The sequence below is a fragment of the Thalassophryne amazonica genome, chromosome 3 (genome assembly GCF_902500255.1).
Source record: "Thalassophryne amazonica chromosome 3, fThaAma1.1, whole genome shotgun sequence".
In the NCBI taxonomy this organism is placed as follows: domain Eukaryota; kingdom Metazoa; phylum Chordata; class Actinopteri; order Batrachoidiformes; family Batrachoididae; genus Thalassophryne; species Thalassophryne amazonica.
Window position 1 is genome coordinate 102,686,090 of NC_047105.1, and position 27,196 is coordinate 102,713,285.

Genomic DNA, 27,196 nt, shown 5'->3' on the forward strand with positions numbered 1-27,196 from the left:
GAAAATCCCTATCTTATTGTTATTATTATTATCATTATTGTTATCTTCTCTTTTCTTCCCGTTCTGTTTTTTCTTTGCCTATAATGAGCATAATATATCATCATATTAATATTAGACCAACTGGTCATGATACAGTATATGCAGATAGAGTGAAATATGCTTGGTGAAGCTGCTTAATGTGTATTTATTTGGTGCATCTGATAGTTGTGCTCTTTGTGCAGCACTAAACGATGATGGTCTTTAGACTCTTTATTTATTTGTTTGTTTTATGTTGGGGCTTTTTTTAGTTGAAGCACAAATCCTTTATGTTAATGGAAGATATAAAGTCATTAACTTTGCTCCCAGCTACTCCTCATTTTTACATCAACACACCCATGGGAGCACAAGTGGTATTATTCCTTACAGGACACAGACACTGAGTGTAAAAATTACCACTATTTCAGGTGTAAATTACCAGTGATGCTTGTGCTGGGCTTTGCACATCTTTGTGCAATGTGTACAATATGGGCCCTTGAGTCAAGGTTGAAAGTTTGCACTACATTTGTCGTGGTTTACTGAGGCACAATTGGAAAATTTGTGTCAATGTCCAGCTAATTCTGCACATCTGTGTAAATTAATTGAAATTTAGTCTGAAATTTTAAAGCCAATTTTTGTACCTCAATTATCTAACTAAATACTAATTATTGTACTATCATACTACAATAGTAATTACAAGTTGTATTTTTGCTGTGGCCTTGCTTTTGCCTTGTTCCATGTATAATCATTTCTTTTGACATGATGCATAATTTCAGAACTAGTCTGTGCTGTTTGATTCATTAACGTTACATTAAACAAAAATCTTTTTAACACTTTATATGCTCTTATGATTGTTTTTTCTTATTTTTCAGACATGTCAGTGCCCTGAAGGACCTTCAAGAGGTAGGAGAGCTTGCCAAGCCCTGACTGTATCATATTATCTTCTTCTTGAAATGCCTCCAATTTCAAGGTCGATCACTTTTGAAAAGCTGCTGATAACATCATCTCCTGTGCGTCTGCTCTCCAGTCTGTGTCTGTGTGTTCTTTTGCTCTCCGGTTGTGAGCCTGTGTTCAGGTTTATCACTGTTGTTGCAGCAGGATCTGTTTCCTGGTCTTAACAAAGTTGACATGTTGGACTCTAGTGCAGTGAATTGCAGGATGATGCAGTGTCCTGCTTGCTGATGTCTCATGTACAGTATTTCATTATTCAACTGGTTTGCACACTCAGTACTTTGGCAGTTTGCCTGATAATCTGCCACACAAGAAGATGAAAATGCTTCTAGATGTCCTTCACACTGATCAGGATGGTACCGTTGTAGATCAGTGGTCTTTTTGTAAGCCAAGATCACGTCAGACTAAATGCAATGATGCACTTTTAAGAAATAACTTCCCCCTGCCCCAAGAAGGAAGATCAAATAATGAATAATGTGTCTATGTAATGCCAGACTGTTTTATCTCAATATTCATCTACTGCGAAAATCATCCTTGAACACTCACATGCAAATATAAATCATACACAAAACAGATTCTTCAAACAAAACTGGAACATCAATTTTGTGACAGACAGATATGAAAGAAATGCTAAACAAACACAATTGCACTGATCCAATCCCAAAGATGTTTTGGTTCCAATCAGAGGTACATTTGGACTGATCAGAATCGGCTTGGTGAGAAATCTCACCTTGATCCATATGTTCCGATGGACCACGAACAAACAAGTTTCAAGCTTTACTCACTAAGAATATCCTGATTAAAGATGTTCGAACATGATTGAAGCTGTTAAGACTATGGACATCCACAAGTTACCATGCACTAGCAACAATTTTGTGGAATCGGGTTAAATTTTTGAATTGCTGAAAAAATTTCATGTCGATTTCAAAACTGGTGCAGATGATGGCCGTAACTACACCATATGGCAAGTTTGTTCAAGATTAACAAAGGTGGACCAAGAAGGTACTACGAGGTTTGTCCAAAAAGTATCGTACCTTTTTTATTTTTTTCAAAAACTATATGGATTTGAATCACGTGTGATTACATCAGCCAAGCTTGAACCTTCGTGCGCATGCGTGAGTTTTTCCATGCCTGTCGGTTGCGTCATTCGCCTGTGGGCAGGCGTTCAGTGAGCGCTGGTCCACCCCTCCCGTCGGATTTCTTTTGTCTGAGAACTTGCTGAGAGACTGCCGCTTTGCTCCATGAAATTTTTTTCAGAAACTGTTAGACAGGCAGTTGGAAACCATTCGATAGATTCAGTTGGATATCGGTGAAGATTCTGTTGGCGTCACGCGGATTATGGACTGTTAAAACCTTTTTAAAGACGGCCCACAGTGGCAGAGGGCGCACGGCGCGCCGAGCGCCATCGACAGGCTGGATCGACCAGATCATTTCTAAACTGAATGCTGTGTTGATCCGGGACATCATGTGACTACCACAGAAATGGCAGGAGAGCTGGACATAGCACTTTTGCGGCACATTCCACTGTTACAGGAGATTTTGTAATGAAAGATGTGCAGAGGATTTCGCGCGTCGGCACGAAGCAGCTCATGACGCGCAGCAAAAAAACACCTCCGTCTTGGAAGTCTCACAGGACATGTTGGGGCATGTCCAGCTGTTACACAATTTCTCGGATACTCACTCAACTGAAAGCCATCGAAAGCCGTCTGAATCTTCTGAATGGTTTCCAACACGGAGGTGTTTTTTTTTTTTGCTGCGCATCCTGAGCTGCTTCGTACAAAATCTCCTGTAACAGTGGAATGTGCCGCAAAAGTGCTATGTCCAGCTCTGTTGCCATTTCTGTGGTAGTCACATGATGTCCCGGATCAACACAGCGTTCGGTTTAGAAATGATCTGGTCGATCCAGCCTGTCGAATGACCGCTCGGCGCGCCACGCGCCCTCCGCCGCTGTGGGCCGTCTTTAAAAAGGTTTTAACAGTCCATAATCCATGTGACGCCAACAGAATCTTCACCGATATCCAACTGAATCTATCGAATGGTTTCCAACTGCCTGTCTCTAACAGTTTCTGAAAAAAATTTGATGGAGCAAAGCGGAAGTCGCTCAGCAAGTTCTCAGACAAAAGAAATCTGATGGGAGGGGTGGACCAGTGCTCACTCAAAGCCTGCCCACAGGCGAATGACCCAACCGACAGGCGTGGAAAAACTCACGCATGCGCACGAAGGTTCAAGCTTGGCTGATGCAATCACACGTGATTCAAATCCATATAGTTTTTGAAAAAAATAAAAAGGTCCGTTACTTTTTGGACAGACCTCGTATGATGCTCCAAAATTTCCCCCGATTTGCTATTTGGAATTAAACAGGAAGGCGAATATCCCCATAAAAGCAATTCTTAGATTAGTCTGTGTTATTTCTCACTTTGCTTCATAAGTGCAATGCCAAAAGAGCGAAGAGCCACAGTGCTATCAATGCTGGTGAATTTGGAATTTTAAATTGACCACTGGTGTGTTTGTCTGCCTATATGTGGCCCTGTGGTAGACTGGTGTCCTGTCAAGGGTGAACCCTGACTATTACACTATGACTGCTGGGATAGGCTTCAGCCCTCCATAACCCTTGACTGGAGAAAGTGGGTATTGAGAATAAATGAATAAATAATTAAATAAACAAATAAAACATTCAGGGGTTTCAGTTTGCGTGTTCTCCTCATGTTTGCGTGGGTTCCCTCCAAGTGTGGTAGCTTCCGCCAACATCCAAAGACATGCAGTTTAGGTGGATTGAAAACTTTAAATCGTCTGTAGGTGTGCGTGCGGGTGTGAATGTGTTTGTCTACATGTGGCCCAGTGACAGACTGGCGTCCTGACCAGGGTGCACCCTGCATCATGCCCTATGACTGCTGGGATCACTTAATTGGCGTAAGTTAGTAGACAAAATGGATGGATTGACTCTAAAGTGCTTGCAGTGTGCTCTAGTGTAATATTTAGAAAAAGACAAGCATAAGATCAAGATGGGAGATACTAGGAGATATTATTAATTTGCTTGATTATCCCTAATTGTATTGTACAGGGTGCCCCACCCCCCAACAAAAACCTGTAACAATAGGAACAATTGTTCCAGTAGTCTTCCCCAACATGTCTTGGTCAACCAAGGAAAAGACATTTTGGCCGGAGGCCTATTTCACCAACAAATCATACCATAATAATTTTGAAAGAACATGACTTATATGCAAAGCGAACAAGATAACTAAAACTTTGGGGAATGATCGTACACATACTGAAGTTTGTAGGATTTATTACAATTTTTATGGGTTCAATTTTTGGGTCGCCCTGTATGTGGAGTAAAACATGAGAGGTCAGCTGTCCAACATAGTCAACTGTTATACAAATAATGAATGTTTATGAGTTCAATGGTATGAATATTTCATGAGGTGAAAGCCGAGTTTAATGGTATGTTCCAGCTTTCACCGAATATTTGTTCCATTGAAAGAATGAAAAAAAAAAACGGCTTTATAACGGCTAAAATAGATCCTTGTTATTTGATATTTTATTAATTTATAAACAACAGAGAAGGGACTTATATTTTGGTGTTCCACTGGTGCTCAACAGTCCAACACAAACTTTAAATAGGAATGTTTCTGTGTAGGCTCTCAGTTGTCCCAGTGGTTTCCATAGTAGAGAAGCTTGAATCTTCGACTGGACTGGGTTGTTTGACACAAGGACGTTTCGCTTCAAGTTGCAGAAGCTTCCTCAGCTAAAATTCTTGCTCTGGTAGTCTGACTTCTGTCTTGACTCTTGTAGAGAAGAATAAACAGAAGCCACAAAAGCTAGAGTTTTAAACCTAACCAGACCCCCCTACCGAGAGGCAGGCTGCTAAGGCTAGTGACTAAACAATAGCTCTAATTAGCACCTATTGTGCTCTAGTTAACACCCTCCTAATGACAGGGCAGCTGTCCCTCCTAACGATGGGAGCCATCAGGAGAGGCGCCCCTTGTGTGTGTGTGTGTGTGTGTGTGTGTTTGAAGAATTAGCACCGTCAATAGCTCCTTCAAATCGTCGTCCATCAGCAAAACAAACGGGATCATGTTTAGCTAAACGCCGCCCCTGGTAGTGCAATAGCAAATTTCAAATAGCACAAAATTGCACGTTAAAAAATAACTATTGCACGGTCAATGAAACACAACAGCAAAAAAATAGTATGAATAATCCGTGTCACGTGCCATACAACCCACCAATCAAATTACAAGGATTCACTCAGCCGTAATATAATATTAATTTCCTTCATTTCTTGCTCACTGTTTACCAAAACAAGATTACATCCCTGCTGAGGTACTACGGTGTTAGCAAATGGTGGTACTGTACAAAAAGAAAGTAGCATATAAAACAGCATTTGATCAGTAAAGCAATAACAGTTTGACCTCAAAGGACAGTCATGCATGTCAGATAGGTAGCGCCTGTTAAAGACGAGTGCAGAGGAGTAGCTATTAAGGTGATTTTAGCAACTACAAATCTGACAGGTAGAGTCATGGATCCCAGAGAAGGACATCAGTCATCCTGTATATTTTAACCTTGTATAAGGTCACAACCTGAATTTCTTATGTGTGGTTTCTCTCCATGATTTATGAAAGCCTGCTGCACAAAAGCAGCTGCTTTGTGCAATATATATAATTTGATGTCATTAATCACCTAATGCAAATATGATGCAGAGAACCTTTATGATTGTCATAAATCTGCAATCTCATCAGGAGGCTCAATGAACTAATTAGTTGTCAAATGCTGAAGGAGAAACAGAAGCGTAGGCTGTAAAACAGTATGGGTGCCAATGCATCAGAAGTCACATTTGGAAAGCAATTTTCTACATAAATCAAAATGTTGAATGTTTTTATCTATAAAAACAGCTTTTTTTAATGCAAATTCTCACTATAACAGAACAGAATAACTTTAATGTGCACTCTGCTGATTTGTTATAGCGCTAAATTGAATCTTTGTGGCAGTGTTCAAAGGTCAAAGCGTTTTATTACACTGTTGCACAATGTATTGGCACAGAGTTTTTGCCTTATTATTCTTTAAAGTTGGACCAGTAAATGTTTGCAGAATCATTTCTGTAGTGTGAATTTGAGTGTGTCAAATATGGACGTGGCCAGTGGTATAAAAAAAAAAAAAAAAGAAGTTAAAAACAGACAGTAACACACCTTTAGTGGTTAAAAGACAAACATTCTTCAGTTTTGTTGTTGTTGTTGATATGGAAGAACAGCAATGCAATTGTAGCCCAGAGCAGCTTCTGTCTGTAGAGGTACAAATGAGCAGGACTGTTACCCGGCTGCTCCCTCTTGACCTGTGATGCGTGTATGGAAAGTGGAGAGTAAAACACTTTAATGATGAACGACAACTCAATTGTGCAAATCAAATCAATTTTATTTATATAGCGCCAAATCACAACAAACAGTTGCCCCAAGGCGCTTTATATTGTAAGGCAAGGCCATACAATAATTACGGAAAAACCCCAACGGTCAAAACGACCCCCTGTGAGCAAGCACTTGGCAACAGTGGGAAGGAAAAACTCCCTTTTAACAGGAAGAAACCTCCAGCAGAACCAGGCTCAGGGGGGGCAGTCTTCTGCTGGGACTGGTTGGGGCTGAGGGAGAGAACCAGGAAAAAGACATGCTGTGGAGGGGAGCAGAGATCAATCACTAATGATTAAATGCAGAGTGGTGCATACAGAGCAAAAAGAGAAAGAACCACTCAGTGCATCATGGGAACCCCCCAGCAGTCTAAGTCTATAGCAGCATAACTAAGGGATGGTTCAGGGTCACCTGATCCAGCCCTAACTATAAGCTTTAGCAAAAAGGAAAGTTTTAAGCCCAATCTTAAAAGTAGAGAGGGTGTCTGTCTCCCTGATCTGAATTGGGAGCTGGTTCCACAGGAGAGGAGCGTGAAAGCTGAAGGCTCTGCCTCCCATTCTACTCTTACAAACCCTAGGAACTACAAGTAAGCCTGCAGTCTGAGAGCGAAGCGCTCTATTGGGGTGATATGGTACTATGAGGTCCCTAAGATAAGATGGGACCTGATTATTCAAAACCTTATAAGTAAGAAGAAGAATTTTAAATTCTATTCTAGAATTAACAGGAAGCCAATGAAGAGAGGCCAACACGGGTGAGATATGCTCTCTCCTTCCAGTCCCTGTCAGTACTCTAGCTGCAGCATTTTGAATTAACTGAAGGCTTTTCAGGGAACTTTTAGGACAACCTGATAATAATGAATTACAGTAGTCCAGCCTAGAGGAAATAAATGCATGAATTAGTTTTTCAGCATCACTCTGAGACAAGACCTTTCTAATTTTAGAGATATTGCGCAAATGCAAAAAAGCAGTCCTACATATTTGTTTAATATGCGCATTGAATGACATATCCTGATCAAAAATGACTCCAAGATTTCTCACAGTATTACTAGAGGTCAGGGTAATGCCATCCAGAGTAAGGATCTGGTTAGACACCATGTTTCTAAGATTTGTGGGGCCAAGTACAATAACTTCAGTTTTATCTGAGTTTAAAAGCAGGAAATTAGAGGTCATCCATGTCTTTATGTCTGTAAGACAATCCTGCAGTTTAGCTAATTGGTGTGTGTCCTCTGGCTTCATGGATAGATAAAGCTGGGTATCATCTGCGTAACAATGAAAATTTAAGCAATGCCGTCTAATAATACTGCCTAAGGAAAACATGTATAAAGTGAATAAAATTGGTCCTAGCACAGAATCTTGTGGAACTCCATAATTAACCTTAGTCTGTGAAGAAGATTTGTTATATGGCTGGGGGGGTCTGGCTGCCGGTTTGTTTCTGTTTTTTGGTTTTCCTCCCAGGTGGCTTGCGTTTGGGACTGAGTGGCTGTGTTGCTGAGGCTGTCAGGACCTCACCCTGATCACCTGCGACTCGTCAGGACTCACAGCTGTGGTGCATCTGGATGGATTGGAACATGTTGGCATTTAAGACTGGAGTGCACAGTGTGTATTTGCCAGAGACTCGACCTTGTGACCAGACGGGTGAGATCGTCGTCTCGGGAGCCATCTCATCAGCAGCGGATGCTGAGAACGTCCAGGTTTGATGCACAGTCTGTGAAAGAGGAGGGGGTGAGGTCTCACGCTCGTCAGCACACTTCCTGAGGTACGTTAGATTTTGTGACTAACAGTTATACAGTCAGTAAATGTGGTGTCCCTCACACCTTATTGTATTGAGCTGTTTGTTAGTCATGTATCAGCTTCCACTGCAGTGGAGTTTTGTGAACGGGATGTTCCATGCCTGCAGGTTGGGAAGCTGATCAGTAATCAAGCCAGGAAGTGTTTGCTGTTTGTACACCTTTAAGTGTTCTGTGTGTAGAGTGTGGACTCACATAATGGTTCCTTCTTTCACAGACTCGGTTGTTGCGGCCACCTGGGGGGTGTCGGCGGGGTCCTTGGGTCCGAAACAGCTTCTGGCTCCGGACCGTTAGCGCTGCTGGGAGCGCACCACGCCAGGCCGCACCTTTTGTTATTATCACTGTTATGTATTAAATTCAGTTAGCCTTTGAACCGTGCTCTGCTTATTTTATACTGGGTCCTTCAAACGCTGGTCGGTTCTCCGAGCTGCGTCCGACACATAACAGTAGTCTCTGGCCAAACATCACGGACCCAGCGGTAGCAGAGACGGTAACGCGCCGGGAAGGCGGCAGCAGACGTTCAGTGGTTATCCGGATCAGTTGCGGGGCTCTCCGCCCGGAAGGTGCGTGTTTGAGACCCATTACTGGATACTGATTTGTGCTCTCTTGCAGCCGTGTTCCTGTGTGCCTTATCCGTGGGTCGTGGTGGAGTGTGACTGGCGACGGCTTTGCGTCACACTCCGACCGGATAAGAGGTTTAAACGGGAGCTGCAAGAGTGCGTTTGTAATGGGTTCACGCGCACGGCGGAGCTCTGTTAGCACGGGTCGCTGGGCTTCCGGTGTTACAGTCGTAGCCCCGTTTCCCCGGACAAAGGTAACTACTGCGTCTGTTGTATCAGCTCCGGCGTTATTTAGTTGAGCACATTTTGGTTGTGTGTTGCACTCAGCTGCGCACATAAGAGCAGCTCGTTTGTTTTTTCTGTCGCCAAAGGGGTTTTTTCATTTTTTGCACTCTGGTTCCCCCTTGTGGTGACTGAATCACGTTACCGTCAAGCTCTTGAGTAGGAACAGGTGTGTTCCATTTGGTTGAGCTTGACGGTATAACTCACTGATTTGTTTTGTGTTAGTTCATTTTGTGTGGGTGTTTTTTGAGTTGGTTTTTGTGTGGGATTTTATTTTTTTGTTGTCCACTATTTGTCTGGGGTTGTGACCCTGCAGCCTGTCTGACAAAGAACAAAAAAAGGACCCAAACAACTGTGTGTTGGTCTGTTTGTTTTTTCTTTTATTTCTTTTTGTTTCACATCCCCAGGGTTAGATGGAACGGTCCCCTGGGGGGTGATGGGGTGGTACTTGGGTTGTTTTTTCTCTTTGTTTTTTGTTATGCCCTCTCTTCTCCTCTGACTCCAGCCGGGTGTGCCGTAGTGTCGGCATTGCTGGAGGGGTGCAGTTAGGTTGTGCTGGGCGTTTCCCAGGTAGCCTCTGCACCCGGGAGGGGAGGGGGGGGTTTGGGGTGTCTTTTTGTTTTCCCCCCCCAGTTTCCGCCCTCAGGGTTTGACTGTGGTGTCCTCTGGGGGGGAAAGGGCGTTGGGTCTATCTAGCCGTGGACGGCCGGGGCTGGGTCCATTGGTCATGAGGGGAGGCGTCTCCTGGGGTTGACGAGTGGTCCTCTGGGAGGCGCTGGTAGTCCCCGTGGGTGACGTTGGATCCCAGAGGGACCTCGGCCGTGGTTATTACTCCTGGAGCTGGCGGGTGGCCCTCTGGGGGGTGTTGGTCCCTACGTGTCGTTTGGGGGGAGGAGGGGGGGTATTTTGGCATTTTTTTTGTGAGCTCAAGTTTGGGTTGTTTTTCTTTTCTCCCCTTCCCTAGGGTTTGATGGAACGGTCCTCTGGGGGGGGGGGGGGGGTGTTTTAGTATTTTTGTTTGTAGGCTTGGGTTTGGGTTGTTTTTCCTTTCTCCCCTTCCCTGGGGTTTGATGGGACGGTCCCCTGGGGAGGGGGGGGGTGTTTTGGTTGTTTTGTTTTATGACTAATCACACATGTTTGGATAAAGGCTGACCGCACAGGTGTAAGGACTCCTGGCCACACCTGTGCTAAGAGACTGTCAGAAACAAGGGCAAAGATGCAGCCAGTTCAACCAGTCTGTTGGAGGAGGAACGCAGACGCGGTTTCCAGCCATGGTCCCTGGAGGGGGGTGTTTCTCCTGGGCCAGGTGTGTGTGGTCGCCGGGAGGCTTCCCGTGAGGGTGGGGTACTGTTATATGGCTGGGGGGGCCTGGCTGCCGGTTTGTTTCTGTTTTTTGGTTTTCCTCCCAGGTGGCTTGCGTTTGGGACTGAGTGGCTGTGTTGCTGAGGCTGTCAGGACGTCACCCTGATCACCTGCGACTCGTCAGGACTCACAGCTGTGGTGCATCTGGATGGATTGGAACATGTTGGCATTTAAGACTGGAGTGCACAGTGTGTATTTGCCAGAGACTCGACCTTGTGACCAGACGGGTGAGATCGTCGTCTCGGGAGCCATCTCATCAGCAGCGGATGCTGAGAACGTCCAGGTTTGATGCACAGTCTGTGAAAGAGGAGGGGGTGAGGTCTCACGCTCGTCAGCACACTTCCTGAGGTACGTTAGATTTTGTGACTAACAGTTATACAGTCAGTAAATGTGGTGTCCCTCACACCTTATTGTATTGAGCTGTTTGTTAGTCATGTATCAGCTTCCACTGCAGTGGAGTTTTGTGAACGGGATGTTCCATGCCTGCAGGTTGGGAAGCTGATCAGTAATCAAGCCAGGAAGTGTTTGCTGTTTGTACACCTTTAAGTGTTCTGTGTGTAGAGTGTGGACTCACATAATGGTTCCTTCTTTCACAGACTCGGTTGTTGCGGCCACCTGGGGGGTGTCGGCGGGGTCCTTGGGTCCGAAACAGCTTCTGGCTCCGGACCGTTAGCGCTGCTGGGAGCGCACCACGCCAGGCCGCACCTTTTGTTATTATCACTGTTATGTATTAAATTCAGTTAGCCTTTGAACCGTGCTCTGCTTATTTTATACTGGGTCCTTCAAACGCTGGTCGGTTCTCCGAGCTGCGTCCGACACATAACAAGATTCCCCATTTACATGAACAAATTGTAATCTATTAGATAAATATGATTCAAACCACTGCAGCGCAGTGCCTTTAATACCTATGGCATGCTCTAATCTCTGTAATAAAATTTTATGGTCAACAGTATCAAAAGCAGCACTGAGGTCTAACAGAACAAGCACAGAAATGAGTCCACTGTCTGAGGCCATAAGAAGATCATTTGTAACCTTCACTAATGCTGTTTCTGTACTATGATGAGAGAGAAAACTGACCCACCTTTCGTCAAAAAAGTGACAGCTGCCAATCAAAATCGACTACGTCACTCAGCCCCGCCCCCTCTATGACGTCACAGTCAATCAAAATCGATGACGTCACTATGTCCCGCCACTAAGCCCCTCCCCTAGTCCCGCCTCCAAGCCCCGCCCCTTATGACATCACAGCCAATCATAATCAATGACGTCATTATGCCCCGCCCCTAAGCCCCGCCCCTAGTCCCGCCTCCGAGCCCCCGCCCCTTATGACGTCACATCCAATCAGAGTCGATGACGTCAGTATGTCCCGCCCCTAAGCCCCTCCCCCCGGCTCCTCCCCTAGTTCCGCCCCTGGCTCCTCCCCTAGCCCCACCCCCAAGCTCCTCCCCTAACCCCGGCCAAGCACCGCCTCCAAGCCATACCTCCCCTCCCACCCAGGGTCTAATATTTTAATGTCATTTTATTTCATGAATTAAAGAATGATTAAAAATACCTAGATCTTTTTAATGTATTAAAGAATTAACTAATTCTGAAATAATTAAACATAAATCACTGTCTATTATTTAATGCCCCTTTAATATTTTTAATTCTTAAATTATTACGTTTCCTTTTCTGTTTTTTAATTCGTAAATTAAAGAAGGGGAACAAATAGCCGTCTCTCGGCTGTAAGTCTTTGCAGCAAGACGGTCAAATACCCACGCATAGAGCCGCTCGCGGAAACATGACCCCACGGCTGTAAAACCTGTTGCAGACGCTGTGTCTGTGTGAGTGCGTGTGTGTGTGCGTGTGTGTGTGTGTGTGTGGCGGGACACCCGCTGAGCGGAGATGCTGCCCCGAGGTGATGAACCCGAAGAACAATAAACAATGCTCCTTATCACTCACGCCAGATGATGTTTTCTTTTAAGATATTAGCCGATCGATCATGGGGCGCGGGACACCCGCTGAGCGGAGATGCTGCCCCGAGCCCGAACAATCAACAATGCTCCTTATCGCTTACGCCAAACGGTGTTTTTAGAGCAAAAGGTAAGGAATTACGCCCCGCGGACGAAGAAGGGTTTAAAAATCCCCTTTCCGACGATAGAGTGACATACAGCATTCACCATGGCGAGACGAACTCCGATCCTCCGCTACATCTGCGAGACCCCGGTTAACATCACCATGACAACAGAAGGCTCGCTTGCTCCAAAAAAAGCGAGAATGTACGTCAGCCGTCTGAGCCAGCCGATACCGGAGGAAGATCTGACGTACAGCCTGGAGGGGCACGAACGTTTAACTTACACGTTCGACCCGTATTATACCCAAGTAAGTTTCTTCACTCTGGCCGAGGGTGAGACTGCCACTCGAGGAACCCCACGGGTGGCGCTTACTTCCGCCGATTGGGGTGTCTTCTCCGCGGCGGCGGGCTCGATGATTCGCGACACGGTCAACCCTGAACCTCCAGGAGATCGGACGCCGGAAAAGAAGAAAACACGCTTCCAACTCACCTGGCTCAGCGCCCAGGGGCCTCGCTATAGGGTGATATTCCAGCGTGGACCTCCTGACACTGTCTCTGAGGGTGAAATTAAGTTGGAGCGGGTTAGTGCCAGCGGCCACGTCAGAAGCGTCACAGCTGCGGCTGAGAGCTGGCATGAGATGTTCAACACCTGCAACGACAGGATTACGGGCCTCTTTACAAGGTGCCTGGCCTGGAGGGACGTTATCGAAGTCCGAAAAAACTTGGCCCCTCTTTTTACTTAAAAAAAATAAATAAAAAATAAAATTAAAAAAATAAAAAATAAAAAAACTCTGACGTAGCTCCTCCCCGCATGCACGGGGATTTCTATAAAAACCAGGGGACCACATCTCATTCAAGCATCGGACGACGAACCAGCATGAGCTCCTCAACCTCTCCCATTGCAGCGGCCGACGACATCGCTTGTGACTGCGCGCTCGACTGTGGAAGAGACCAGCCCTCCCTGAGCCAGGCTTCACGGACCCGCGGTGGGTACGAGAGCCCGTGGGGAGTTCAGCTCGAGGCGGTCTGGGGCGAGATCCATCCTTCTCACGCGCTTTCCAGCCCGGGAGGCGTGGGGTCTCTTCCCGCTGTCACGGAGGCCGCGAGTCCGCGGGAGGTACAAGACCTCGAGCCGGCTGAGAAATACGCCACATCTTTCGCATCTGACCGGCCTGACGGGTTCCTGTCAGAGGAATTCCTGAAAACGGTGAAAGTCGGCGTGGCACACTTACTTTTGGCTGTGATCAAAAGTTACAGACAAAAACTCTGTTACGGGTGTGAGATCGATCACCCCAGCCAGCGCCAGCACGAATGCCTGGACCCGTTAAATGAATATTTCTTTACCGGACATTTTGAGAGATTAATGGTGAGACTCTGGAGACCGACCTTCATCCCGGCTGTGGTAAAGCTCCTAGCCCAGCGCTTCCTCAACCCATCGGCTGCGAGGGTTCAGGGGGCGGTAGAAAACATCCTCACTGAGCTGAAATACACTGATAATTTTGAAGCAAAGATCAACGAACTGTACACATGTTTCGGTGAAGACGCAGATCTCGACCTGGAGGGGATGGTAGCCGTCTATAACCCAGACGACTGAAGAAAAACCTGCTTTTTTTTTTTTTTTTAAATATCATTATATTGTTTTACAGTCATGGGTAATTGTGTGATGATTCTCTTTCAAAGCTTGCGGGAAGTTTATATTATACGTGGACTCTCGTATAAGCTGGAGCGGGTAGTCATTCGCAGGCTGGAGATCCCAGACGCCCCGCCTTTATGCGCTTTGGAGAGGGTCTTCGACGTTATCAGACGTCGCCCCGGGCCCGGAGTCTGGACAGATCATATCTACAGCGCGGCTCTCCATTCATCTGAAAAATCTCTGTACAACGTATTACTGAAAATCTCTGTTTTGACCACTGACGATTTTACACGGTGTAATACGATGCATCTGCTTACATTATACACTCTGTTTGTGGATGTGATAGCGTGCCGGGTGAAACAGATGGGGGTGTCCAGAGGGGAGATTGTTCCTACACTTTTACAGCTGAATACTGAAATAAACCGTAAATGCGGGGGAGATGTATTACTGAGAGTTTTCCCGCGGGTCCGTGAAGCCTGGCTCAGGGAGGGCTGGTCTCTTCCACAGTCGAGCGCGCAGTCACAAGCGATGTCGTCGGCCGCTGCAATGGGAGAGGTTGAGGAGCTCATGCTGGTTCGTCGTCCGATGCTTGAATGAGATGTGGTCCCCTGGTTTTTATAGAAATCCCCGTGCATGCGGGGAGGAGCTACGTCAGAGTTTTTTTATTTTTTAATTTTTTTAATTTTATTTTTTATTTATTTTTTTTAAGTAAAAAGAGGGGCCAAGTTTTTTCGGACTTCGATAACGTCCCTCCAGGCCAGGCACCTTGTAAAGAGGCCCGTAATCCTGTCGTTGCAGGTGTTGAACATCTCATGCCAGCTCTCAGCCGCAGCTGTGACGCTTCTGACGTGGCCGCTGGCACTAACCCGCTCCAACTTAATTTCACCCTCAGAGACAGTGTCAGGAGGTCCACGCTGGAATATCACCCTATAGCGAGGCCCCTGGGCGCTGAGCCAGGTGAGTTGGAAGCGTGTTTTCTTCTTTTCCGGCGTCCGATCTCCTGGAGGTTCAGGGTTGACCGTGTCGCGAATCATCGAGCCTGCCGCCGCGGAGAAGACACCCCAATCGGCGGAAGTAAGCGCCACCCGTGGGGTTCCTCGAGTGGCAGTCTCACCCTCGGCCAGAGTGAAGAAACTTACTTGGGCATAATACGGGTCGAACGTGTAAGTTAAACGTTCGTGCCCCTCCAGGCTGTACGTCAGATCTTCCTCCGGTATCGGCTGGCTCAGACGGCTGACGTACATTCTCGCTTTTTTTGGAGCAAGCGAGCCTTCTGTTGTCATGGTGATGTTAACCGGGGTCTCGCAGATGTAGCGGAGGATCGGAGTTCGTCTCCCCATGGTGAATGCTGTATGTCACTCTATCGTCGGAAAGGGGATTTTTAAACCCTTCTTCGTCCGCGGGGCGTAATTCCTTACCTTTTGCTCTAAAAACACCGTTTGGCGTAAGTGATAAGGAGCATTGTTGATTGTTCGGGCTCGGGGCAGCATCTCCGCTCAGCGGGTGTCCCGCGCCCCATGATCGATCGGCTAATATCTTAAAAGAAAACATCATCTGGCGTGAGTGATAAGGAGCATTGTTTATTGTTCTTCGGGTTCATCACCTCGGGGCAGCATCTCCGCTCAGCGGGTGTCCCGCCACACACACACACACACACACACACACACACACACGCACACACACACGCACTCACACAGACACAACGTCTGCAACAGGTTTTACAGCCGTGGGGTCATGTTTCCGCGAGCGGCTCTATGCGTGGGTATTTGACCGTCTTGCTGCAAAGACTTACAGCCGAGAGACGGCTATTTGTTCCCCTTCTTTAATTTACGAATTAAAAAACAGAAAAGGAAACGTAATAATTTAAGAATTAAAAATATTAAAGGGGCATTAAATAATAGACAGTGATTTATGTTTAATTATTTCAGAATTAGTTAATTATTTAATACATTAAAAAGATCTAGGTATTTTTAATCATTCTTTAATTCATGAAATAAAATGACATTAAAATATTAGACCCTGGGTGGGAGGGGAGGTATGGCTTGGAGGCGGTGCTTGGCCGGGGTTAGGGGAGGAGCTTGGGGGTGGGGCTAGGGGAGGAGCCAGGGGCGGAACCAGGGGAGGAGCTGGGGGGCGGGGCTTAGGGGCGGGACATACTGACGTCATCGACTCTGATTGGATGTGACGTCATAAGGGGCGGGGCTCGGAGGCGGGACTAGGGGCGGAGCTTAGGGGTGGGGCATAATGACGTCATCGATTATGATTGGCTGTGATGTCATAAGGGGCGGGGCTTGGAGGCGGGACTAGGGGAGGGGTTTAGGGGCGGGACATAGTGACGTCATCGATTTTGATTGGCTGTGACGTCATATAGGGGGCGGGGCTTAGTGACGTAGTCGATTTTGATTGGCAGCTGTCACTTTTTTGACGAAAGGTGGGTCAGTTTTCTCTCTCATGTCTTTTAGCACCTCCCTTTCTTTGGGTGTTCAATACTTTTTTCCTGTGTCATTTCACATTATTATGCATAACTTAATTTATGGACATTGATGGTTTAATTTCTTTGTGTCTGGATTACGTGGGTTGTTACCAACATCTGGTGAAAATTTCATGTAAATAGCATGGTTAGAAATATATTTACTGAGGAAAATGGTGACATGTTCAATACTTATTTTACCCACTGTGTGGTGATGAAGTCGGCCTTTTGTCAAAAAAGAGTTGATCAAATTTTGGTGCTGATCTGAATCAAAGGGTACATTTTTGCCTTTGGCTTATTTTTATCTTTAATCGTGATTCCTTTGATCTTGTAATAATGATTTTACTGATATGGATCATCGGTCAGTTAGGCTTGTTTAACATGCATTGCTTCACTCCATTCTGGGCTTGAACTCAAAGTCTCTGGGTTAAGAGGCAGGTACTATAACCACGAGGCTAAAACCCATGGAACCTAGCATCTGTTGCTCTAGAGTCTTTTGGCTTTTGGGAGTGAGGTTTCCTACATTCTTCTGCACAGTACCTCCCACTGGCCTCTGTTACACTAGGAATATGTAGAATATGATAGGTTTGATTCCTGGTCACAATACCCGTCTTTGTCAAGACAATACCTTGGCCATGATGCTTCATTTGCATTGTTGTAGTCCATCCAGCTGTAAATAGGTACCAGCCTTCGCTGTGGAAGTGGCCTGCATCAGACTGGTGTCCTGTACAGGGGGATCTGTAGACCTCACATGTTCATGCTACAAAATCTACAGAAAAGCATGACACAACCTGGCGTGAGGACATTTGTGGGACTTAGGCTGACCTATAATCATAGATTAGGACCCATCCCTTTATTTCAATTCATGTGATCTGGTGCTGCCGACCAAATGGTCCCCTCTAAAAATTGGTCCGCCCTACCTTCACTGTGCATGCGTCATTTCGGAGCGTCAGCAGCACATCTGAGTCTGACACTCTACACCCAAAGCGATCAAAGGGAATAATGTGACTATTAACCATCAGATCACAAATTAAAACCTCTTAAATCATTCTAAATAAAGCAATAATTAGTGAAAAGCTACTGACGCTCTGAAGTGACATAGGCAGAGAAGCAGCAGCACATTGGTCTCAGACATGCTGCTGTGTACTCTGATCGCTTCCGCCGTCTTTTATTATGAAATAATGCTGAATTTATGTGGAAATGATTGTTGTACAAGAGGTTCAGATATCTGTCGCTGAGACAGATGATGACTGGAGTGCAGTTTGACGCAGAAATGAGGTGATAATCAGGGAATCGATGCTGATCCTCAGAAATGACCCTGCTGACGCTTTCAAATGACGCATGCTCAGTGAAGGCAGGGCGGACCCATATTTAGGGGGGACAGTTTGGTCAGCGACACCAGATTACAGCATCAATGCAAGACAAACAGAAAAAACAACAATGAAAATATATCCTCTTTAACTGGGTTAAAAGAATTCAAAGCTCTAAATCAAAATTTTTGGCAAAGGCTCAGTTATCAAGGTACAAACAAATACAAAAGAGTGATCAGCAATAAACATGAGTTACCAGGATCAAAGATCAGGACCAGATTTCATCTATCAGGATTAAAGTTTATCAATCCAGATCAAAAAAAATCATAAATCAGGACTAAAGGTAAGAATCAAGGATCTGCAATCAGGATCAGAGTTCATCCATCAGGATCACAAATCAGCGATCAGGATCAAGTCTCATCAACCCGGATCTAAGAATTTTAGACAGCAGATAAAAAGAATAAATAACCTTTTTATTATGAAAAGGAAAGACTAAATAGAAAACAGCAAGAGAGACATCAGCCACAGTCTGTAGCCTTGGCAGAGGTATGCACTGTCCTTATTAGATCTTTGTGGGTGTGTGTGTGTCTGTTTTATCTGCTCCACAGATTCACTCTTTTGAACCACACAGTAACTCCTCACAATAATTCTCTTATTCTCAGACACTGCAGTTATTAATGCAGATTGCACATGCTTTATGTGTTTTAAATGCACTTCGATGTCATTTTGCTCATGAATTTTAAGTTCCTGACTGCAGAGAAATGAAGAGTGGGACCACGTGCAGTCCAGCCTTGTGTCATTCAGGACCAAGGTCATTATGCAACAGCACCTGGTGTGTACTCGTGCAGAAACTGCCACCTTTCCTGAATGCCTGGACAGAGCCCAAAGTGTTTGGGATATGAAGGGAGGGTGGCAGGAAGGATATTAAGGAGGATCTGACCTTCCTTCCTTCCTTTCATGTTTTTTTTTCTCCCGATTACATTCCCCTTTTTTTCTATCCTCACCTCCACTTTTCTTTGGTCTTTTCTTTTTTGTATTGCCACAACTTTTTTTTTGTTGTCAAAACATTTATCTCCTGGTTGGTGTCTCCACTTGTGCAGGACTTCAGGTCAGCGGTAGTTGAGGCCGTGGATGAGGAAGGAGAGTCAGTGTTGGAGGAGCAGAGGTTGGTGGAGATACTGGGCGTCCTCCCTCAGGTCTACATCCTTCACAGCAACATCCTCGCTGAACTGGAGGAACGCATTAGTCAGTGGTAAGATAAGAAACACCGTGCGCACACTGATAAAGGTCACGGTTTATAGAATGTACTGTAGTGCAGGACGAATGGAGAGCATGAAGACATTTCCACAAAGGCCACGATTCATTCTCCTGTGACAAAGAGAACTTTGTCCACATGGTTTTAAAACGCAGGAAACATTTGTAGCCAGAGAAAGAAAGATATGCTTCACAATTCCACATCCACAAGTGGATGGTGTCATGGTCCCAACATGTGCCACACAGTGCAGAAGTAAGTTGATACTGATTAAATATGAGTTTGTCAAAAACAACAACAAAAAACAGTATTTTCCCACATATAAATCAAATCAAATCAATTTTATTTATATAGTGCCAAATCACAACAAACAGTTGCCCCAAGGCGCTTTATATTGCAAGGCAAAAGCCATACAATAATTATGTAAAACCCCAACGGTCAAAATGACCCCCTATGAGCAAGCACTTGGCGACAGTGGGAAGGAAAACTCCCTTTTAACAGGAAGAAACCTCCAGCAGAACCAGGCTCAGGGAGGGGTATCTTCTGCTGGAACTGGTAGGGGCTGAGGGGAGAGAATCAGGAAAAAGACATGCTGTGGAAGAGAGCAGAGATCAATCACTAATGATTAAAAGCAGAGTGGTGCATACAGAGCAAAAAGAGGTGAATAAAAAGAAACATATATACAAAATATACAGTAGTGTTCAGAATAATAGTAGTGCTATGTGACTAAAAAAAAGTAATTAATAAATAAAATTAAATTAAAATTGTGCTCATGTAGAGAAAACATGCTGATTAAATTGAAACAAAAGTAGGTGCAATAAAATAAAAAAAGAATGGCGGTACCCTTAGTTGTCCAAAATGTCCCCCCCCCCCCCCCCCACCCCCTCTAAGAAAATGGAATTTGGTATGAATCATGTGACTGTACATTAAACATTCAAATTGGATGTCATTGTTTTTCTGTTCAGGGAGGAGAGCCAAAGGATGGTCGATGTGATCTTGACACATCGGGAGGACTTTGGCGTTTTTGACACGTACATCTCTGAGTATGATCGCAGTATGTCCTTACTGGAGGAGAGCTGCAGGAACAGCCCTGCCTTCGCCGGCTTCGTCAAGAAATTTGAGGTAGAAAAAACCACCACAAAACAAAAAGAAACAGTCTAACGGCTGCTGAGGTGTGGTTTATGCATCTCACTGTCTGCACACCTGTTGTATGAAACCCGTTCATCTTGCCACAGATGCATTAATTAATTGCTGCATCTCAGATTCATGGTCATGAAGCGAGACTGAAGAATTATGGGTCTGTTCAGAGGGCTTAGATCAATTTATGTCTGTCCTCTTGTCTCTCAGTCAGCAGTTCCTAATTTAGATTTTGTCACCAAGCTTCCACAGGGAGATAATGGTTTTTCAAAACCTTCTCTGTCCCGCTTGTCTCCATAGGACTGTCCTTTCTGCTGTCATACTTGTACCAGATATGTTTTTCCTGTCCTCATCCTGTATGCATCTCTTCATCCTTTAACCCCATCAGCTTGAAGGAATTGGGATTTGAGTGCAAATCAAAATTTTTCCTCACTGTTATCTGCAAATTGCATGATGAGTTCATATGCTTGGAGCTTTGTGCATTCAGGTCCATAAGTATTTGAACAGTGACAAAATTAATATTTTGTTTCTGTCTTTGTCTCATCATGGTAATGAAATAAAACAGTCAAGACCTACATGGACACTTTGAGCTTTAATTCAAAGGGTTTCACAAAAAATATCACAATAATGAATAAACCATTTAGGAATTACAGCCATGTAGTGTAGGCTCATTTGTCATGAAATAAAAAATTGTTTTTTTGTTTGTTTTTGTTTGTTTTTTGTAAAACTCACCTGTTTCTGATAGAATATGATTTAAACATAAAGAAAATAGGGTGCCATTTTTGTTTGTAATAAAATGCAAATTAATTATTTAAAAATCATACAATGTGGTTTTCTGATTTTTTTTTTTCTCTCTATCTGTCACAGTTAAGTGTACCTACAATAAAAATGACAGACCTCTACATTCTTTGTAGGTGGGACAACTTGCAAAACCTACAGTAGATCAAATACTTATTTGCCTCACTGTATATTAACCAACATGGCAGAGTGTTCATCTAACAAGTGAAAAACTCTGGATTTCAGACTTTGCTTTATTTGTCAGCTGAGCAACGAACAAACATTATACAAACTACTAGCGTGTTGCCTGTGGGGTAGTGTTTATAAAATAGGTAGCTGTCATTTTTCAAGGATGGTAATAAATTATGCAGTTTCTGTTGAGCCTTAGACCTCAACAGGTTTAGATGAAGAACTCAACCCTTTTATATCCTGTCAATTATGTAATGTAATTACATAATTTGATGATTCCATTGGTTTCCTTGTGTCAGAAAACCTATATTTAGATACTTTGTTTGTAATTATATCTTGTGTATTAGCAATGATATTGCATTATTGCTAAACGGAGGTCATTTTGACAGCGTCTTGGATTTTGGACACCCTAAATGGCACCCTAATTTTTTTAAAAGCTTGTGATATCTTCTTTCAAAATCAAGTGAGTCTTTGCTTTTACCAAAAAAAAAAAAACATGAAATTACAAATGATCCTACAGTAATGTGTCTATCATGCCACCATTTTCAGAGACCATAAATAATTGGACAAACTAAAATATAAGGATTAGCCGTTCTTAAAACCTGAGTGACTTGGAAATTGTTCATGTATCCATCTCCTGTCTAAAGAAAACTGGCTGTAAAAGTGATGGTTTGCATGAACCTTGTATTACTTAGTCCATTTACTTGCCTGTAAAAAAGTTCTCTGTAATTCCGAAGTTGTTATTGTGATATTTTTGTGAAACCCCTTGAATTAAAGATAAAGGGCTACACCACAAGAATACATGACACACATCTTAGTTGCTTCATTTTCATTTGTTTTCACTGCACAAAATTCTTATGGATGTCACTGTAATTTGGTTAAATGGGAATTGATTTAGGAAAGTTACCAACAGTCCCCTCAAGAATATGGCTATGGACCTTGTGGGGAAAAAAGAGCTGCAGTAACAGACATGACTCTTGTGAAAGGCACTGATGCACACTATATGCACAATGGTATCATGGGACAGCCATGTGTATGTGACACGAATTTATAAGACTGGCGTCCTTTTTGCCATTCCTCCTGTGGGAGCTGTCCCTGGTTCTGAACTGTGGTGCTTTTTTATCAAAGAAGAAGGATGTGTATGCTGTAAAACATGCACATCTGCAGCAACACGTGCATGCTACTTCCACTATAGGACAACACACTATGCAAGACACCCAGACACACGGTCACACTCCGACAGTATTATTCCATTATGCCCCCTGACATATTTGTCTCATAAATACATGTTGTTGTCTGAATGCCAGTAAAGTCCAGTTTGTTTGACAAGGGTCTGAGCCATGGCTGGAGCTGGGCTGTTGGTGCATATATGGCTCAACTTACGGAAGTGTTCTGATGTATATGTTGTTGTTGTCCATTCGGCTACTCCCGTTTCTGTCCGGGGTCGCCATAGCGGATACAGCCAGATCCGCACTGGCATTTGGCACAGGTTTTACGCCAGATGCCCTTCCTGACGAAACTCCAGTGTAACCTGGAGAAACACACACACAGCTGCTGGTGTTCCAAAGAGGTCTCCCATCCAAGTACTAACCTGAGATCCGACGGGATCAGGCTGACACAGAGCAGATCAGCTGCAATAAGTGTTCTGATGTATATAATATAATATAATATAATGCGATATAAAATACAGATGTGTCCAGTTTCCTGTAGAGTAGAGGCTCACTCACCACTGATTAAAAGGATGTTATATATTAAACTTCCTAATTGACAGATTTCCAAAAGGAGGGTGTCTCTGGCACAATGACAAAGAAATGCACGCAGAGGTGTGGCCACATTAATTCTGCATGCAAACAACACAGTACCACGGATCAGTCTCACTCCAGCCAATGCTATCTTTTAAAACATTCTGCACCAGAATATAAAACATTTCTTCCAGGTCTTTAACTTGTGAGGGTCCTGATATAGCTTATAAAAGTAACATAAGTCAGAGTGTGTCAGAAAAATGCAAGACAGATTCACAGCCACTTTAACCCAAAATCCTTATGCAACATTGAGGACTGGCTTTTAGCTGCCTGAAGGTCAGGCTGTGGCCAGTTACAGCCCACTGCAGCCTCAGACTTACACCAGTATGTCAACCTGGGTTGTCCTTTGTATTCAGAAAAAAATAAACATCAAATATGTCTTAATAAGATTGAATAAACAAAAACAAAGTATTAAATATCTATACCCTGAGAGATACATCCCATTTGAAAAGAAAAAACAGCAGGCCCCTTTGGCTGCTCCCTTATTTTGCACTTGGGGTCGCCACAGCAAATGTGAGGTGGATTCGCATGTTGAATTGGCACAGGTTTTACACCTGATGCCCTTCCTGACACAACTCCACATTACATGGAGAAATGTGGTGGGGTGGCATTTGAACCAGGAGCCTTTTACACTGAAACCAAGTGCACTAACCACTTGGGCACTGCTTGAGTGAATTTGGAGGACGACTTCCAAATTCTTCATTGTCATTTCAAATCAACAGCCAAACAGTTGAAACTTGGCCACAATTGGGTGTTCCAACAGGACAATGATCCCAACCGCAAGTCAAAACTGCTTCTAGATTGGATAAAGCAGGAATCTGGAAATGCCTTCCTCAACCCTTTTGAAAACGCATGGACTATGAACTCTACCAATTCTGCCAAGAAGAGTGGTCAAATATCCAGCCAGAATTCTGCCAGAAGCTTGTTGATGGCAACCAGAAGCATTTGGTGGAGGTCCAGTTTGCTCAGGGACGTTTAACCAAATATTCGGGGTGTATGTATATATTTGAACCTGTATGTATAGTATTGACTCTGTGTGGGTTAGAAAAGACCCAAAATAAATTCAATTTTGTGCAGCCATTTCTAGTTTTTTAAAGTCATTAATGATGTATGCTGTACAGTCTTTCCACCCAGACAAAAGAACAATTCAAGGACATCATTAACACCCAGAATTACCATGACATTCATGCCCATGATGAGTGTATGTAACCCTCCAACCACAACTGTAGCCACCCAGATGGATGAGATTTCTCATTTCCATGCACCTGTGTCATGCTCTGTGAAATTGAGTCACGGTTTAGTGTGTCGCGGCACCTTTAACAGAGAATTTGATGGGAAAAGTGTTTCTCCTTGTTGCAGAATCACTTCCTCAACACATTTTCCCCACGTTTACACTTTAATAGCTCCGAGCCATACCTTGATTTGCTGTGAGCGGCTGTCACAGCGATTTCTGTGTGTTTCCGCTTTGATAACTAAAGCGAATGGACATGTCACCGACTGTGTCCTTTCATGAATATTCAGCAGCATCTGGTCCTTCCCAGAAAAAACTTTGCCTCTGCCAGACTTTAGTGCATTTAATGTCAACAGAAGTGAGCTGTGATGAGAGATAAAGACTCAAAGCTGTTTTCAGGAAACACCGACCTTGCGTCATGTTGTTGCTCGTGGTCTTTGTCAGCTTTTAATTTAGTCCCTGATAACCTTGCTTGCCGTCAGTAAGTCACCTCATCTGTGTTGCTCCTAGATGAAAGCTATTCTTAGTTTTTAACACAGCAGCAAACATTATATCCATCCACTATTAATGTGTTTTTAACATTTTAAACATTATTTATGGCCTACTATGTATAACAAATGGCATGAAATATAACACAAAATAATGAAATCTGAAGTTTGCATCATATTTAAACTAAACTAGCGCATTGCCCGTGGGGATTCAAGGGATCTAGATTGGGTTGTGTTTATAAAATAGGTAGCTCACATTTTCAAGGGTGGTAATCAATTGTGCAAAGTTTCTACAATGAGTTGGAATGGTGTGTGAGTCCAGAATGCTTCTTGAACTTTAGACCTCAACAGTTTTTAGAAGACGAACTCAACCCTTTTGTTTCCTCTTAATTGGTAAGTGTCGTGTTATCATATACACATTATTATTATTGTTATTATTAGTAGTAGTATTATTACTACTTCTGTTTTGTCATTTGATTTTTAAATGGACCACAATGTATATGTTTTTTCACTTTCTTGTGCCATCCATGAATTTTTAACATATTTACAAATGTATTATGTACTTAGATTGAACTTATTCAATTAAATCACACACAAACACTTTTAACACTTTTATTTACCGCTGCCTGCTGAAATGGCGTGTGAGTCCAGACTTTAATTATCAATGTCCATTGCTCAGTGTGGTTAGCTAATATCCATAGTTTCTCCAAAAATATTAGTCCTATCAACGTTCCATTTTGGTGGCGTTCATCCTTGACCCATAATAATAATAATAATTATTATTATTATTATTACAGTGGTCCCTCGTTTATCGCGGGAGTTACGTTCTAAAAATAGCCCGCAATAGGTGAAATCCGCGAAGTGGCCAGCGTTATTTTTTACAATTATTATAGATGTTTTAAAGCTGTAAAACCCCTCACTACACACTTTATACACTTTTCTCAATCAAGCATGAACATTTTCTCACTTTTCTCTCGTGTGTAAACACTCTCAAAGTTCAAACCTGAGTAAAAAAATTTAAGACCAACCTGTTTTCAGGCCCAAACATTTGTTTGAGAAATAAAAATAGAACGTTTTCCTATAAATAATTATGATGGCTTTTAGAACTAACGAATTTAATTTTAATGATCAACATACGAGGTTGGACACATAAGAAATTATTAATAGTGACTGACCAGTATTTCACAGTTCCTCTGATCACGCCTCTTCGTCTTGGCGCCGCTGCGCTGTCACGTCTTTTTCCACTGACTCACACCTCGCTGCAGGTGTCTTTTTCCGAGTGTAGAACACAGTTATGAGTAGTTGTTGGCGCTCTTTTTTCTTCTGGGCGACAAGATTCTTATAAACAGACACGCAGAACACAATGCGCGTGCTCTCCCTTTGCGGTGTCGCGACCGGCTGCTTGATGAGGCCGCGGAACACAATGCACTGTAAAAAAAAGCATGCAAAATTGGACTAAAAAAAATCCGCAAAACAGCGAGGCCGCGAAAGGTGAACCGTGTTATAGCGAGGGACCACTGTATTTTATTTATAAAGCACTTTCAATCAAAGTGCTGTACAGGCAGTAAAAACAAAACACAGACAATAAAATACAAACCAAAAATTTGTTAAAATGAATTAAAAAAAACCAAAACAAAAAAAACCTCAATAACCATAACAAAGAGTAAATAAATGGGTCTTTAGCTTTGCTTTAAAAACATCCACAGAGCCTGCCAGTCGAATATTCATAGGAAGTTTGTTCCGCAGCTTCGGTGCTCCCCAAAAAAGCTTGTTCACCAACAGTCTTTTTCTTGACCTTCGGAACAACCACAAGGCCAGTTCCCTGAAAACGGAGGTTGTGGGAAGGTGTATAAGTGCTCACAAGATCCTTTAGGTAAGAAGGTGCAAGTCCCTTTACAATTTTAGAAGTTAACAGAACACATAAGCAGACCAAATAACAAATGCCAGCTTTCCAGTTTGTCTGTAATTGAAGTTATACACATGCACGCATGCACACTGGGTGTTCTGTCTTTTCTGCATTCTGCCTCAAGCAGGTGCTTTTATTGCTACACGCCCACAAACAGAGATAGTTGCGGAAGACATCAAACATACTGCACTTTTCACTCATGGCAACAGCAACATGAGACTTAACTAAACTGACTACACCAAATGAACTACATAAACACAATAACAACACTGTTAAACCAATATGAACCACAATATCAACATTTAAAACCCCGAACTCCCATGGTGCTTTGTGCGTCCATTGTTCACTCTTGTTAGCTAATATCACTAATTTCTCAAAAGATATTTGTCCTATCAACTTTCTGTCTTCGTAGCATTCGTCCTTGATCTCAAAATACATGAGCATACCAAACGGCAAATGTCAGCTCTCCCCAGTTTCTCCATGATCAAAGCTATACACATACACACACAGAGGCCACTTGGCTATTATAATATAGACTGGCTCAAGTTGTGGCTCTTATGGCAGATAAAAACATTACAAATTATGAATTATTTATTTTATAT

The 27,196-nt window shown here is 43.5% G+C and overlaps 1 protein-coding gene across 1 annotated transcript in view; it reads left to right on the top strand.

Annotated features, from left to right (window-relative positions):
• The window catches only part of fgd5a (FYVE, RhoGEF and PH domain containing 5a), a 158,118-nt gene that overhangs the window by 57,333 nt on the left and 73,589 nt on the right, over positions 1 to 27,196 (top strand). The window contains 3 exon segments of the mRNA XM_034167182.1: positions 888 to 918; positions 18,913 to 19,064; positions 20,030 to 20,186. Of these exon segments, the coding sequence (XP_034023073.1) occupies positions 888 to 918; positions 18,913 to 19,064; positions 20,030 to 20,186 (340 nt within the window).